Consider the following 17,381-nt stretch of genomic DNA (forward strand, 5'->3'; position numbering starts at 1 on the left):
AAGGCCAATCAGTAAACAATGACAAGTGCTGTAAGCAACTGCGTTTACTGAAGCAAAAATCAAATCCGAAACGTGGTAAACTTTCTAAAGGTGTCATTTTTCTTCAGGGTGACGCTCGACTTCATACGGCCGAAAAATGTAGTCCTTTACCTTTAAGATCTTGGTTTTGAACTGCTGGATCATCCTCCATACAATTCAGATCTGGCTCCAAGCGATTTTCATTTTTTTGACCCATTAAAAGAAGAATTGTAGGAGAATCATTATCGATGTTATAAAGAGGCCATAGAAGCAGCGAAAAATTTTCTACACACCAGACCGGAAACTTTCTTCCCGGAAGGAATTAAAAAGCTTGTTAAAAGATGGACTAAGTGCATAGAAGTAGGAGGGAATTATGTTGAAAAATAAAGCATGTTTCATTTATGTAAGTTCAAATAAATATATTGATTTTTTAAATTTCGCTTTACATTTTGACTTGCTCTCGTATACATTCGTAGTACACCATAAGTAGCATCTGATTCTTACCTTGTTTTACAACCGATACCATTTTTTTAATGGTCATTATGGCCGCAATTTTTAATAAAAAATAACTTCTTAAAATCGATTTGCTGAATTAATATACATTTATTAATTTTTTACTAATAAATATAATTTATCAAAAAATACAAATATATTGAATTATTTACTACAATATTTGTGTACAAGTGTGCGCGCGAACGCGTGCAATTTAAACTACAAAGAATATCGCCGCCGAGAAAACGTAAAGTATATTTATACTATTTTTATTAATATATATATAGCGATTTAATACAGTACAACGTGGATCACGCGTGAAGTACCATGCAATCATCACGTGATACATCGCACATGATATCTGTAACATATTACTGTAATAATAATAATTCTAATTACGGCAATATTCAATAATAATGATAATATTACGGTAAAAGTAAAATAAATAGTATTTACCAATATGTTATTTATCTATTTTATATTATAATTACGTAGCTCAGTTATAAATATTATAATAAAAATATACTACTCCATCCATATCGTGTTTAAGTACAAATATGAAAACTTTAAATCATTCTGTTGTACTTAGCAGACTATCATAAAAATACATCTTTCAGGTAGCTGTTACGATTGCTATTGCATGATATACAAAGGTAATTTATTGTTACTCATATTGTGAAGTATACTAGGAAGCGTTGTTCTAAGCAATCTCTTGCCTTGTTATTTTTTTTAAATATCATTTTAAAAATGAAATTTAAATTATAAATTTTATGAAATTTACATAAAAGTTATATTTCAAAAAAAAATTAGAATTATCTATACTACTATATATAAAGAGATCTTTAATTTAGGAGAAACAAATTATTAATAATACATTACTTTCAAAACAATGCAATAATATAATTTTTTTTAAACTCAGAAATTTAACTTTTAAAACCACTGATAAGTTACAGCAGATTAATAACGGAAAAGAAAATTAAAAAGTTGTCTTAAGACGTTGTAATGTGGGTATTTTTGTTAAGAAAACAATGAATGAACAGAATTGATAGTAGTTGAAGCATCATTTGTTAAAAATCAAAAGAATAAAATTTATCACGCTATTTTTACCGCTAAAGAAGTACTATAAATAATTTTTTTCAGTAATCTGTGTTAAATATTTTAAAACTTTATTAGTTTTTCATGACAATAAAAGGACTATAAAGAAGAAAACTATTCTTGAAAATTCAAAAATTGCGCCTTTATATGCGTTTCGATATTCTTTGTTTCAAGGAAAATACACTTCAAAAAGACAAAACTGTATAGTATTATACCGACAACAAGCTAATAAAGATACAACAAATGAGAAGCGTTAGCAATTTAAATAAAGGATACCCTCCTTTTAGATGATAATACAAACACGTTTACATTGGCGTATTTGTAGACAAAAACATGCACATATTCGATTTCGATCGTGAAAAAAGACTTGATAAGATGGAAGGATGGACTTAATGTGAGAAAGAACTCTCTCACATTCTCTTTTGCCTTTTCTTTTTGTAAAAGGAATAAAACAAGCGGCTAAGCCTGTGAGATGCAAATACTTTTGTCATGGAAATTACACTAGATCTATCAAGTTAGATGGACAGACATACATAAAATATCAAAAAACCCAATTTACTTCCTTTAAAAAAAAACAAGGTAAATAAATGAAAAAAAAAATAGAGGATTTTTTTCGAGGAAAATGAGGAAGACATAAATTGTTAAAATCACCATATAATCTTATATCAGGTAATATGTTAAAGAAAGAAGAAAAAATTTATATACACGATATCAGAAAAAAGTATAATCACTAATAAAGAAATAAAAGAAAAAAAATTATATTTATAAACAATTTTTAATATTACAAAAAAAGTTGACAACAAAGTTGTAATACGCTTACCTGGCATTGGTTATTTATTTTTATATGGTGGAAAAATAATTATACATTGAAAAAATTATATAAGATTTATTTTATTGTAAAATTATCATTATACGTTTAAATAAACCAAAAGTTTTAAAAATTTTAAAAATTGATATTTTTTGAATTCCCAGTCTCGAAAATCACCTTTCGAGAAAATTTTTGATTTTTCTACGTTTACTGTGTAAAAAAAATTCCAGTGAAAAATTTATAACCAATAAAAATTAATCTATGATTTGTTTTTTTTATTCGGTAGGTGGTGAATTATTATAAAATTTTATTGTAATATTATTACTACAAGTTTACTTTACCTTAATAAATAAGCAAATAGTAGCTAAATACAAAATGAAGAAATACGTAATTACCTACATAAACAAAAAGGTTTTGAAAGATAAAATAAATCGATATTTTTAAACTTGATCGGTTCTCTCACTCCTAATATTGCCCCCAAATTGGTTTACTTGCACTACTACTATGCTTAGGAAGACAAAAAACAATTCGGTTAAAAAATATTCAATAAATAAAAAGATAGCTTTTTTGATTTTTGGGCGGGGGGGAATTATGGGAAAATTTTTTTTTTTTAATTGTAAGATATCGCAAGTACTGAGGTTAATATTATGTGAGGTTGTGTTTGAAAAATTTTGTGGAGATAATCCTAAAAAATTATCTACCTCATCTCCTGAAATATTGATTTTTAAACTTTATCAACTAATTTCCTCGTTTACACAAGTCTGTACAAAACTTCATCAAAAATAGTTTATCCAGTCAACGATTATTAAGCTAGTACATGTACGTACTATGAACAATAGCCCCTTTCCTTTGTTTTCTTTTTGGGAGGGTGGTTCCTGGGTCATGAAAAGTCGATAAATGCAAAATAATCCATATCTCATTTTTTGACTGATTACCATACTTTCCTTCTTGCAGCATATAATGAAAGAAAAGTAAAACAAATCACAAACATTTAACTCTACAAAAAATAAAAGCATGTCCCAATTTTGGGTTAAAAAATATCTAGTGTTAAAATATCTTACACATACTTTTTCCATGTAAAGACTACATAATAATTGTATCTGTAGCCATACATGACATAGTGGAAGGTTTATGTTAGGTTATACGTAGTGGGTTACAAATTATACAAAACAACTTGGGTAAAATTTTACGTTTTGTGTAAATTTACGTTTAGGGTAGAAGATAAACTATTACCCTACCCCTAAATATCAACTTTACAAAAAAATTAAAAAAAACAAAAACCGGCTAAAGAAAATATAGAATTATACCCATATAGAATAATTTCAACAAAATCGGCACTGTGAATATCACTTTTCTGGACTCGAGGAACCCCTAAAATGGATTCGTAATAAAAATCCAAAAATCAAATTTTTGTTCGATTACACATAACTTTCTCTACACACTACTACTAATACACTTAAAAAAGTAAACATATATTTTACATATTTCTACCATCATTCTTTACCCTTTTTTCGCTTTTTATCTAAATGTCAATTAAGACGCATTGGTCTCAACAGCATTGATGCACTGTTTCCTGTTTGAATAAAGAATCAAGTAGCATCCAGGCATCCGTTAATAAAGGGATAAGGGGTTGAACATCTAAATTATCTGCTTCTTTTATTAAGTTAGTATCAGAAGCACAAATCCCTGGGGATTACACCCGAAATAAATGCAGGGAACTGAAATTATTTAAACAGTTATTTAAACAGTAAATAACTGAATTTGATCTTAATCATGAAGAAAATAAACCAATACTTTTTCTTTGTGAATATAAATTTCAAAGCACACGCGTATAATCAATGAAAAATATATATTAAAAGCTATATTATGAAAACCGATAAATTATAGGTTGACTGATAATAATTAAAATAAAAAAAATTTAAAGGCTTGTTTTTCTTCAAAAATATATTAAAAAAATCTTTACTAAAAAGTAAAAATAATTTTGTTTTTAAAAAAATTACTTTTAAAAAACTATCTATTTATGCATGACTAAAAAGAAAAGCGTGGGGCGCAGTCTAATTGTAAAGTAATTGTATAAAAGAGCGCATTTCTTTATAGTCGTGCTTAAATAGAGATTTTTTAAAAGTAATTTTCTTGTATACAAAATTATTTTTACTTTTTAGTTCGAATTCTTCTTATTTTTTTTGAAGAAAAGCAAGTCTAAATTTCTTTTAATTGTATAAATATTTAAATTGACCAGTAAATACTGTTAATTTTTTTAATTCTTTACCAAACAAAAAAGGTTTTTATGTGCAGTTTTATTTTATATTATAACCTGGAGAATTAGTTTCCATGGCTATAAATGATACCAGTTACTTATAACTAAATCAGATTAGCGTATATAAATTTTAGAAGTAAATTTACATTAGTTATATTAAAAACAGTTTCAACAGCCAACTGATCGAGTAATACTGAATCGACTGTCAAAAATCAATAAGGATAGATAGCTACAACTAATCGATTCAGTTCCCTTCCCTAAGATGTTCCTCTTGTATCTCCAACAATTAAATGTGAATATTCTATATATAAATTATAGAAATATATGAAATTAACAACAGAATATTGTAATGTCACCCGGATTACGTCGCTGTGTAAAATTTCACCATTCTATGAGTCGGGAAATGAGTTTAATTAGGTTTGAAAGATTTGAGGGTACAGTTGAACCATTGTAAGTTAAAAAAACCCAGAGGTCCCGGATTCGAATCCCGGTCAGGCTTTTCACACACGCTACAAATCATTCATCTCATCCTCTGAAGTAATGCTTAACTGTGGACTCGGAGGTTAAACACAAAAAAAAAAAAAAAAAAAATGTTAAAAAAAGCCGGCCTCCGTGGCGCGAGTGATAGCGTGTCGGCCTTTCATCCAGAGGTCTCGGGTTCAAATCCCGGTCAGGCATGGTATTTTCACACATGCTATAAATCATTCATCTCATCCTCTGAAGCAATACCTAACGGTGGTACCGGAGGTTACACAAAAAAAAAGTTAAAGAAAAGCATGTAAAAATACAAGAATTTAATAATAATTTTCCTGTAATAAATCACTCAAAATAAAATATATAGTTTTATTTGTAAGGTATATAAAAATATTAAGTAACAATAACTTGATTACTTACGTACAAAAAAAATCAAGAAATTGAATTAGAGGATTCAAAAATTGTCCATATGAGCTGTTTTACAAATAAAAAAATATAAATAAATGGATTTATTTTATGACTTGTTCAACAATACTATTTCGTGATAATAATGATAATATTTTATAAAAGTGGAAATGTGACATCACAGTATATTAGTCACAGGTGTGAGTGTCACAATAACTCTGTTATTTGTGTGATTTATGATTTATGAAATATTACGTAGCTTAATGTACGGCACCGTTGTTAGACATCTTGTTCTACTATCAAAACTCTGCGTTTATAGGCAATCATGTCTCTTTCTCAATCTCTTTACACCCTTTCACACATACTTACCCGCACGCGCTGACACACATACAAAATCTTTTTTTTTAGTCCCTCTACAAAACGTGTGCCTCTGCTTCAGAGTTACCCCTAATCTCTGATTTATGGTTGTGTTCTATTACATATGACAGCACCCGCCCTTTCTAACAAGCCGATAAAAACAAAAGTATTAAAATATACAAATAAAAAAAAAGCCGTCACTTAAAATAATATATAAAATTTAATAATTTCTACATTATATGAATGTTCCTTTTAATTTTAAATTTATGTTTTATTCTGTATCATAAATTTTATAACGTCTTGTTTTTGTAATTTGTCACTAGTTGACAGTAATATAAAATAAAATAACTTGGTATTTTATCTTGATAAAATCTTAACAAATTTTTAATGTTAAAAAAATATCCTATAAAAACTATTTTCTACAGAAATGAATTTCAGTAAAAAATTTAATATGTTTATTTTATTCCCTTACAGATCTATTTGTTAATTTTTACAGATTATTTTTAAATGGATTTATTTATTTATTGTTACCTAATAAACGGAATACGTTTAACAATGAAAAGATAATACTGAAATATTTTTAAAAATCTGGAGCATGTTACAAAAAATCTAACATGAATATCGCGTATTTACTTTGTATATATTTTTTTTAAAGTTATTTTATATAAAGTTACCTATGTTTTGGAAACGAAAAAAAAAATGGAAAAACAAATAAAATATTTATAATAATATAAATATAGTTATTTATATTAAATAGATTTTTAAAAATTGAAAAGTTTTTTTTACTTCCTTGCACAAAGTAAAGAAGTATTTTCATTGGGAAATAATTCGGTTTTCAGATTTCAAAGGAAATATCCATTTTGACCATCCCTGAATTCATTTTGACTAGTTTCGGCATGACGTCTGTACGTACATATGTATCTCGCATAACTCAAAAACAATTAGCCGTAGAATGTTAAAATTTTGGATTTAGGACTGTTGTAACATCTAGTTGTGCATCTCCCTTTTTGATTGCAATCGACTGGACCAAAAGTGTAAAAACAAAACCTCTGATTGTAAAATAAAAAAAAACATTTACAATAAATAATAATAATAAAATATGAAAACATATCACAAGTTAATGAAATAAAATTTTATGTACTTTTCATTTAAAAAAAAATGTGTATATACTTAACAGGCGTACAAGGAAGTCATGTAGTGTCAACATCAGATTGCTTTTAATTTGAAAACATTTCAATTTTTATTAAATGTTTCATTTCATTTTATAATATATCATTAAATGTTATGGAAATGCTTATAAGATCTTTAAAAAGAGTTTTATTCTTGACATTTAAAATGGTTTACTATTTTCCAGGGTTATAATTCAAGGTTTATTATACTAAGATATTAATACATTTGTTTGTAAAATGTCTGTAAAGTTTTAATATAGTCGTGGGGAACGGGTGAGTGATAATAATTAAAAGCGTGTACCTCTTTGCGGGAACACGGTATTTATATTTTAGGATAGAAGAAAGTCCTCTATATTCCAACCACTTTTGTACATGATTTTTTTGTTATTTTCCTTTAATTTTGTATATTTTTAATTTTAATTATTTTTTTTTTTGTTTCCATTCCGTTTACAACCCTCCATTTTTTTCTCGCTTACAAAATCTTCTTTTTATATTTCATCATTATTTCAATTTGAATTTTATTAAAAATATTATATTCTTTTCAATATATCAGTTAGGTTATTTTTTTAAGGACCGTTATAACTGTTTGAAACTTCTAAAGAAAAAAAATCATAGAGGTAAATTTTAAGCGCAAAAATATTTACAGTTAGATATTTATCTACAACAAAGGGGCTATTTTTAAACATAAGGATAATTCCTTTATGGAACACAAAAAAATAATCTTAAATATACCACAAAAAATAAATAATTTATTTGTAAAAAATAAAATCGAAAATTATGTTGTTTTTTTTTTTTAAATAATTATATTTTCGAAAGAATCTTTCTGGAATGAAGGAAATGAAGAAACTTTTCAATCTTCTACTAGATTTTATCTATAAGTAATTATGATATAGTTTTTTATCTGATTTTTTTAAATTATATAAGAAATATATAATCTTGCCACGTAATTAATTTTAAGTGTTTATAAATAATTTTGTGATTAATTCGTTACTAATTTAATTTGTAAATAACTTATCAGTTTGAATGAAATATGATCTAATGTTATTCAAGGTGTTACAGATTCTACTAGATTTTACCACCTTCGTAATGGTAAAATCTCACGTTTACAAATAAAAATGTGGTTTTATTCCTTTTACTCTCTTAATATTTTTTTGTTTAATACTTCTTTAGAATTTCATTAAAAAATGAAACGCTAAAGATTTCTAAAAATTGTTCCGTTCAAAATCGTAGATTTACTTTTAATTTTATAATCATTAAAATTATTAATACAAAAATAAAACTTTTTGAGGTATCTTAAATTTACCTTATTTTTCAGAATAAGGGGAAAGAAAATCCTCTTTTTTTGTTTTCTCAATTCGATTGAGTTTTCCATAAGGAAAAATATTTTTTTATTATTAATGGAATAATGAGGATATTCCGGTTGTAATTAGAATTTGAATAAAGGTACTTAAACCCCTATAGACGTTTTTATTTTAGATCTAATTAAGTAAACATTCATTACGATGAATATATGTTATAATTAACACATGAATTACATTATAATTACAGGTAGGTTTGCATCATTACTGTTTTTATACATAGTAATCATTTTTAAACTTACTTTTTATTAGTATAAGAACTTTTTATTAGTAAACATAATTATTATCTTAATAGAAAATTTTATTCAGATTTATTACTTCACAGATTTAAAGTCTGTGTAAAAATAAAAATAAAAAATTGTGATTAAAAAATTAATAAACTACTAAATAACATCACTTACAAATTTTTTTACGACATAAAACTACATTTATAAAAGTTTTATAAATTTAATAAAATATATATTATTCTATCTTAGAAGGTTTCATTGTATCTTTTAAAGAACCATCACCTTAAAAATAGCCATCAAGATTCTAACCGAAGCAGATAGAAGTGTGTAGGACCTTTAAGAAGGGCACTTCGAAAAACCACTCCACCTTAACCTCACTTCAGTCCACAATCAAACTGAACCATCCCCCTCTTTTAAGATACACTCATACACATACACACTTGCTACGTTCAAAACTACACTACGCAATTCAAAGTGCACTGAAAACTCAATTTGAATAAAAAAGGATAGTGCCGGTCCGGTAAAGTGTTCTTTATTTGATTTGATTTCTTCGTAAAAGAAGTGAAAAAGTGGGAGGTGTTTCAGATAACTTTAAAAGGATAGGGTGTAAATACTGTTCCCCTCTTAAATTTTATCTTCTAGTTTATAAAGGGTATACTAATAGAAGTTATTCAATAATATTATCATTTTTACAAAAAAAAAAAAATTTAATTAGTTTTCAGTGAAAATGAATAAATATGATTAATCTAACATAAAAAATAGAAATATTGAATAACATATTTTCATTACTAGATGTTTTCATTAGTTAATGATTTTTTTTTTTTTAACAAAAGTATACATGTAGTGAAATTTAACTTACAGAAACTGCAATAGCTTTCTAACATCATCTATATATTTATATAACTTATTGCTAAATTAACAATAAAAAGAAAAAAGGTTCTTAATCGTTAGTCGCTCCTTTGAATTTAATAGACTAATTTACTTATTTAGGAAATGTTTATTTTCATAGCTGAGGATTATTATACTTTCCAAATAAAATTATACTGAACGAAAATAATGTACATAATGCATTCTTTCCCATAGGATAAAGTCCATTAACTTGTCATACTATAATTATGACAAGTTTTATTATAGAAAATTAATTTATTATTATGGATATTAAATTTTTTTATTATGGAAAATATTTATTGTGGAAAAATATATATGGAGAATTTATTATGATATGTATTGATATATTATTATATGATGATAAAAAGTAGAATCCCTAAGTGAATTGGGTAAAATTGTCACTTGAAAGACTAAATATGTGAAGCTAAAATCACCTGTAACATATTTTAGCTGATTTGCCCCGTCGAGATAATACATTCGACCCAATAAAGAAGCCAACGAGAACTAATCCTCACCTTTCTTAATAATACTTGTATTAAATCCATGTTATATTTCAAAATAGCTGTTCCATTTTCGTGATCGACTGGCATCTCATGCCGCAGATCGCCTTCAACCGTTACGGTAAAGGCGTATGCGTATAACATACATACGTAGCAGGTGAGAAATTACTTTACAATAATAATTGTAAATTACTTACATGTCAAAAATTTAAAGATAAATTTAATTAATACAAAATAATAGCTTAATACCATAGAAAATATCTTAAATAAGATAATATTATCTTTCATTTAGATCGACGACTTACCGAAATGCACATATATGGAACAAACGGAACCACTTAAATCTTAAAATTATCAAATAGTTTCATTTATATCAGTTTTTAAATTATAACAAAATAAATAATTAGTAATATACAAAACACTCTTTAAATCCATCTGGGCTTATTGCATTCTTCTCTCATGTAAATTATGTCACAGAAACATTGAAATGTTTCAGATAATGCCGGTGAAAAATAGTTCGAATTATTACAGAATAACTCTTCCGTACTTCAACGCTTCCACAAAATTAAACATTTTGCTAAGACATAAAGGAAAAATACTAAAATTAGATTGGCACAAGCAAAGTGATATTTCATGAAAAAATTACATCAAACAAAACGATGTAAAGATGTAAGAAAAAATTTATGAAAATATTTTTCGGAATCCAGTGGTTTACGGTAATGAACCATTGACGACGAAAAATAAAAGGAAAATAGCTTTTGAAACAGGTTTCAAGAGGATAATGAAATGTACGTCGAATTGATAACAGATTCAAAATAAAGAGATCTTAATAAATAGAAAAAGAGAAAAATTTGTGGTAGAATCTTGTAGAGCGATGTACTAGGTTGATTGAGAATGTATTAAGACATCTAGGTTTAGTTAACTTGTTAGTAGAGAGATATATTTTTAAGATAAAACTTGTATAGAAAGACAAAGATTGCAATGAATAAAACAAGTGATTGAGAGGGTATGTGATGCAGTAAATATGTCAAAGTTAATGTGTGATATGGAAAAAAAGGAATAGAGAATATCATCAAACCAGTTAATCAACTGAATGACAATTCTACAAAAAAAAAGAAAAAAATACTAGAAAACCACGAAAATCTACAAATCAATTATTCCCTTGATGTAGGTGAAAAATTTAAAAGGCTAATATAAATACATCCTACAACTTATATTAACAGTTATATAATTACAACTCATAGGTCCATAGAAAATACAGGGAAACCGTTGCGGTATCTTCTCAGTTAAAATGTCAACCATTCTGATGTTCTATTTATTTATCAACGAATATAACCTGTATTCTTTGTAATATACCTTGTAATACATATTATATAACAAGGCAAACAAAATGGGTAAAGAAAAAACCAGGATTAATGTAATAACAAAAATAATCATTTATATCATTCCAAAAGTGTACTGTACAGCGTATAAAAAACCCCTTACATTTTTTATGTATCTTACAAATGTGCAGATGTGCTTAAAATATAGATTAAGATTATTATTAAATATAACTCAATATAAAGTTTATTAAATATGTCAATGATCATCAAAATACTCGACCTAAATAATGAAATTTAATATTTCTAATAAATTTTTTTAAATTGAAAGAACATGGTTTTTGACCGAAAAACTTTTAAATTATATTTAGTCGTAAATTTAAAGGAACAAATTATCCAATAATTATTCAAAGATCGAACGATAGTAGCGCCCAGTGATACGTATTTTTTTTTTTAATTTTCGATAAAAAACAAATCCTAAAACTTTATCTCCTTTATTTTTATTCATTGATGTTGTTAAATTCATATTCGGCCAACTTGATGCGAATTGGTTGAAAAACTATAAATCTTAATAAAAAATACCTACTGCAAAGCTTTTACATTGAAGAAGAAAAAAATTAATCGAAAAAATTAAAAAGATAAATATTAAAAATTAACAAACACGACTACCATAAAAAACATTGCTCTGCGTGCGGGTGACAATTTTGTTTGAAGTATTTGTTTGTAGTATAATGTTTTTATAGTCTAAGACACTCCCGGTAACGTAAGGATTCCAACGCGGGGTTATATATCTATATCGGTTCAGCCTTTGAGCTGCTACGATGGAACAAACATACACACATCCTAAATATTCGTACATTACACTACTTTTGGGCAGTCGTGTATGTAGTATTTGTATATAGTATAATTTTTTTTAATTTACTTACAAATAAATAATATAATATATAATTTATATATAAGTCTATGACACTTCTTGTAATGTAAGGATTTTAACGTGGTATCATACATTTAAATTGGTTCAACCGTTGAGTGAGTATATATATATTTGAAGACACCTATTAAAATCTTATTATTTAACACATTAATGGTTATAATACATGTAAAGCTGTAAAAGTTTTGAGTTACTGCGTTTAGTTATTCTGCTTTTAACCAAAAAATCGAGAAAAAAAACTCGAATTGTAAAAGGTAAGTGTATAAAAAGAAACATATCTGCTTAAATATAACAAAGATAGAAATAAAAATACTGTAACATATAGTAAACAATCTTTAATTATACATTAAAGTGAAATAAGTAAAACAGAATTAATCCCACATGTTTAATTCACTCATTAACTTTTTTCTTTTTGTATTTCTTAAGCCTCCGGGAACACCGTCAGGTATTGTTTTAGAGAATGAGATGAAATGGAAATTTTTTAGCGTGTTAAAATGCCGCGTCTGGATTAGAACCCGTAACTTCCGGATGAAAGAACCTCCGAGACGCTACCACTCGTGCCACAGAGGCCGACTTATTAACTAAATACAATTTTAGTAGTGTTTCTTAGAAATATTCTATTTAAATATAATTTGAGAAGTATTTCTTAGAAAAATTCTACTAAATATGATATAAAGAAAAATGTATGCATTTACTAAAAAGCTACATGAAATTAATTAATTTTTACATTTATCGGCTGACCATGGTTAACAGATTTCTAAACTTAATTATTTTAGAAATTAGAAATTCCAAAATTTAAAGAATTCACATAGAAAATATTACAGGTTTACTTGAAATTGGAGTAATTTACCAAAAAAAGAAGATTTTATAGATATGGTAAACTAGATGTAATTAATTTTAACTTACCAGTTCGTATTCCTAGCCTAGCTGTAAGTGTAGTTTTGTCTTCATCGGTCGGAGACCGCCACTGAACTTCCTCTCCAAGCCATCCTCCTAAGAACAAAAAGAAAATTGAATAAATAATTAAATTTCTGATTAGAATATATATATATATATATATATATATACATACATAAAAGCAAAAACTATCAATAAATAGATTACTTATTTTTTAAATCTACTGTAAATTTAACGTAAAATACAGTAAAATGGACTAACCCTTTCATAAAACAAGAAATTTTTTAGCACCACGATCTGTTGTAAAAATAAACGTTTGTAAATTATTAAAAATACATTAAATCTAAGAAACTTTATTCGTTATATATTATATTACATAATTATTTTTATTTTATAAAAAAAGTTTGCAAAGTATTGCATGACTTTTCCGACTATGCTGATCAGGTATAACTTTCTTTTTTTCTGTTAGCCTCTGGAACCACCGTAAGATATTACTTTAGAGAATGAATGAAGGTGATATGTTTCAATGTAAATGAAGTGTACTCTTGCATAGTCTTAGGTCGACCATTCCTAAGATGTGTGGTTAATTGAGAACCTAAGCAACAAAGAACACCGGTATCCACGATCTAGTTTCAAATCCATATAAAAGTAACTACCTTATTAGGATTTCAACCTTAGAACTCTCAACTTCGAAATCAGCTGATTTGCGATGACGAGTTCACCACTAGACTAACCCGATGAGTTAAGTATAATTTAATAAAAGTATAACTTTCATAAAATAAAGTATAACATATGAAAATAATGAAAAAATTGCTCTTGGATCTGGATTGCAATATAAATATCAATGCTACTTTAATTTTAATAGCCTTTTAAGTAATGAAGAAAAATACAAAGAATTTTTTTTTAATAATAAGAATTAAAAAGAGTTTGTATTAATAAACAAAAAACACAATATATATATATATATTTTAAAGATGGGGAATAAAATTTAGAAAAACGTTTTATTAAATATTCATATACAGGTTAAGCTTAATTCAAAGAAGACAATAATTTGAATTTTTTACTCTTTAAACTTTCTTTCCTAGATTAAATACCCCCGGATGCATTCATTTACGTACCAGTAAAGTAGACCATGTAACTTATTTACAAAATTCTGTGTCATACAATCACTCTCTTATCCAATTCATCTTCATTTCAAATATTAACTATCCATTTAACAACCAATTTTCGCCAGTATTAAATATTTCAAAAATAAGAAACTGTAAAAAAATATTTAGATGACTTTAATTGTATATCCTCAATCATGTATATTTAACAATTTTAAATAAAAATCTCTCTGTTATCACCTCTGCATTAAACCAATCTGCTTTTGGTATATTTCAATAATATTTTTCTTCTCTCTGTAATTCTATTGCTTTAAAGATTTAAAAACTACCAATATTTTTCTTTATTTAGCTCATTTTGTATTGCTTTCTGTTCTATTACATTCCCTTACATTACAATCAAATAAATATGTATAAGCATTTCATTTAATAAAAGTATTATAAAATATTAATCAATTAATATGATATAATATTTAACAACTTTACTAATTCTTGTTTCTACTCTATATTTTTTAAGGAAAGGCTACACATTAAAAATGACAAAATTATATTCTTTCTATTGTGGTTCAAAAATTCTTATGGTTTAAAATGCTTTCAAATTTCAAAATATCGTGATTTATTATCGTGATTTCTGATTAAAATTGCTAAAATAAGCAATTTTAATAAGAAAATTTGATTTAGTTATCAAGTGAGTCACGATAATAAAAAAAACAAAATGGTCGCAAAATATCGGTTTAGGCATACTTTTTGCAATCACACTGTTCTTTGTCATCGGTTGTTTACGTCTAAGGTGTCGTTTTGTTCACACAAAAAAATGCTTCATAATTTTTATAACAACAAAATTTGATGTATCTAATAATTCCTAACATATTTAAGAGTGAAAAATTGAAACGACTGCCATTTTGAAATTTGTCAACGAAGAGTATCGTTATTTTTTTCTATTAAAAAATGTTAGTTTAAAGGTATACAATTTTATTGCGTTATCGCCAGCTGTTTTTGAAAAATAGTTTTTTTCAAAAAAAACAAAACACAAAATGCGAAGAGACAGAAAAATATTCGTTATCGGAACTATGTTCACTCGACATTTTTTCTTCAGTATGTTAAGTAGAATCACTTCCTAGGGTTTGGCCTCACCTTTAAAGGACACTCTGTATATGTACGCGCGCGCGCGCGCGTGTGTGTAGATATTATTATTATTGTTATTATACAGCTGTTTCAATCTTTTACATGATTTAGCCTCTTCAAGTCTAGTTCGACAGGTAGGCCTTCAACAGTTCTCGCCCCTGCTTCTCTGTCCTGCGTGCGCCGTCATCTGCCAGTTGGTTCCAGCTACCCTTCTAATGCCTCTGTCCCATCGGTCTGGTGGCCTGCCTCTTGGCCTTTATCGCTCTCTTGGACTCCACTCAAGGACTGCCTCTGTCCACCTTCCATCACATCTCGCGATGTGCACTGCCCATTGCCATTTCAGAGCTTTCACCGTTTTCATTATGTCATGCACTTTCGGTTTGGCTCTTATGTCTTCCGCTCTTTTCCGGTCCCTCCTTGTATAGCCTAGCATTGACCTTTCCATCCATGCCTCTTTGTGCTGTCCGACGCTTTCCTTTCACGAACTCATTTAAAGTCCGAAGGTCTTGCATCCGTAGGTGAGTACTGGAAGAACACACTGATCAAATACGGTCTTTTTCAAGACCACTGGCATGTTAGATTTGAACACTCTTGAATTCCTTCCAAATGATTTTCAGCCCATCCTGATTCTCAGGAAAATTTCAGGTTTGATGTCCCCTCTGGTGTTTATTAGCTGCCCCAGGTACACTTATTCTTCCACATTCTCTAGGATGTTGTCGTCAAGTACTATCTCTTCTGCAGCAACCCATCTGTTGTACATTACTTTTGTTTTGGTCAAATTCATTTTTAGACCCACTTCTCCTTGTTTTTGCGTAGTCGTAGAAATTCCTCCTAAATTTAAATAACTTTATCTTCAAGAGACAGTTTCGTTCAATTTTTGTAACAATGATTGCTTTTCAATTTCTTTATCGTCGACTAAACACATCCCTTTAATTTTGAATGAAATTCAAAAGCATCGAAATCGGTACAGTATGACGTATGATTCATTTTTTCTATTTAAACGATTTCAAAAGTTTTCTAGTAGTTTCTGCGACATGTGAATTAGAATTTTCATGTTAGAGAATGATCCAGTGGTGTACATCTGCCGGGACATCTTTTTTTAATGCCCTAGAAAGATTTCTAAAAGTGTCTATGCAATCAACAGTGATAGTTATCTATCGCTCTAAAAAGTCAACAATGTTAACTCGGTGGCTAATTCAAATTCAAATTTATTCCAATAATAATTTTACAAATAGATATACAAAGTTCCATTCTCTGAAATATCTAGAGCAACATAAAAGTTCCAGTGCCAAAGGTAATAATACATAAATGAGTCTTAAAATATAGCCTAATTTAAATATAATTACTCTAAAATTTGTCGCGTCTAGTCTAGATCATATTAGAAATCATTACATATAAGATGATATGGTTCGATTCATAACAACAGTACAAAACATTGATCATATTGTAAATTTTGAACATTATTTTAATTTTATTCATTCTAATTTAGAAAACAAAACGCTAGTGTCCTGAACACTGGCAACCCATTTTTCTTCACCTCTTTAATGAGTATATTTTCAACAGTTTTACGTTTTATACTATTGTTTAATATGTTATAAGGTATAGGTCCTAAGCAGATAAATGATTTTCGAAACTGTTCTTTAAATACAGCCGGTATTTGTGTATTTTCTGCATCGATACTTCTTATATAATTATAAATATACTTGTTATTATATAATACTTGTTATATAATTATACTTCTTGTATAATTATAAATTATAATTGTATAACTATATTATTATACTATTGCATAATTATTGATGTGATCGGTCTTGTGAGACTTTACTCATCAATTATGGATGAACAGCCATTAGTAAACAACTAAAATCAACACGTATGGTGATGTCCTAGAGATTTTATCCGTATATTTACATTAAAATTCCATAAATATCGCGAGGTATTTTAATTTTTGCTTATAA

At 27.3% G+C, this 17,381-nt stretch overlaps 1 protein-coding gene across 1 annotated transcript in view; it reads right to left on the bottom strand.

Moving 5' to 3' along the window:
• LOC142326906 (uncharacterized) overlaps positions 1-17,381 on the bottom strand; it is a 249,229-nt gene that overhangs the window by 110,819 nt on the left and 121,029 nt on the right. The window contains exon 3 of the mRNA XM_075369637.1: positions 13,205-13,291. Within this exon, the coding sequence (XP_075225752.1) occupies positions 13,205-13,291 (87 nt within the window). The remainder of the gene's footprint in view (positions 1-13,204; positions 13,292-17,381) is intronic.

This window comes from Lycorma delicatula, chromosome 6 (assembly GCF_047948215.1).
Source record: "Lycorma delicatula isolate Av1 chromosome 6, ASM4794821v1, whole genome shotgun sequence".
Classification (NCBI taxonomy): domain Eukaryota; kingdom Metazoa; phylum Arthropoda; class Insecta; order Hemiptera; family Fulgoridae; genus Lycorma; species Lycorma delicatula.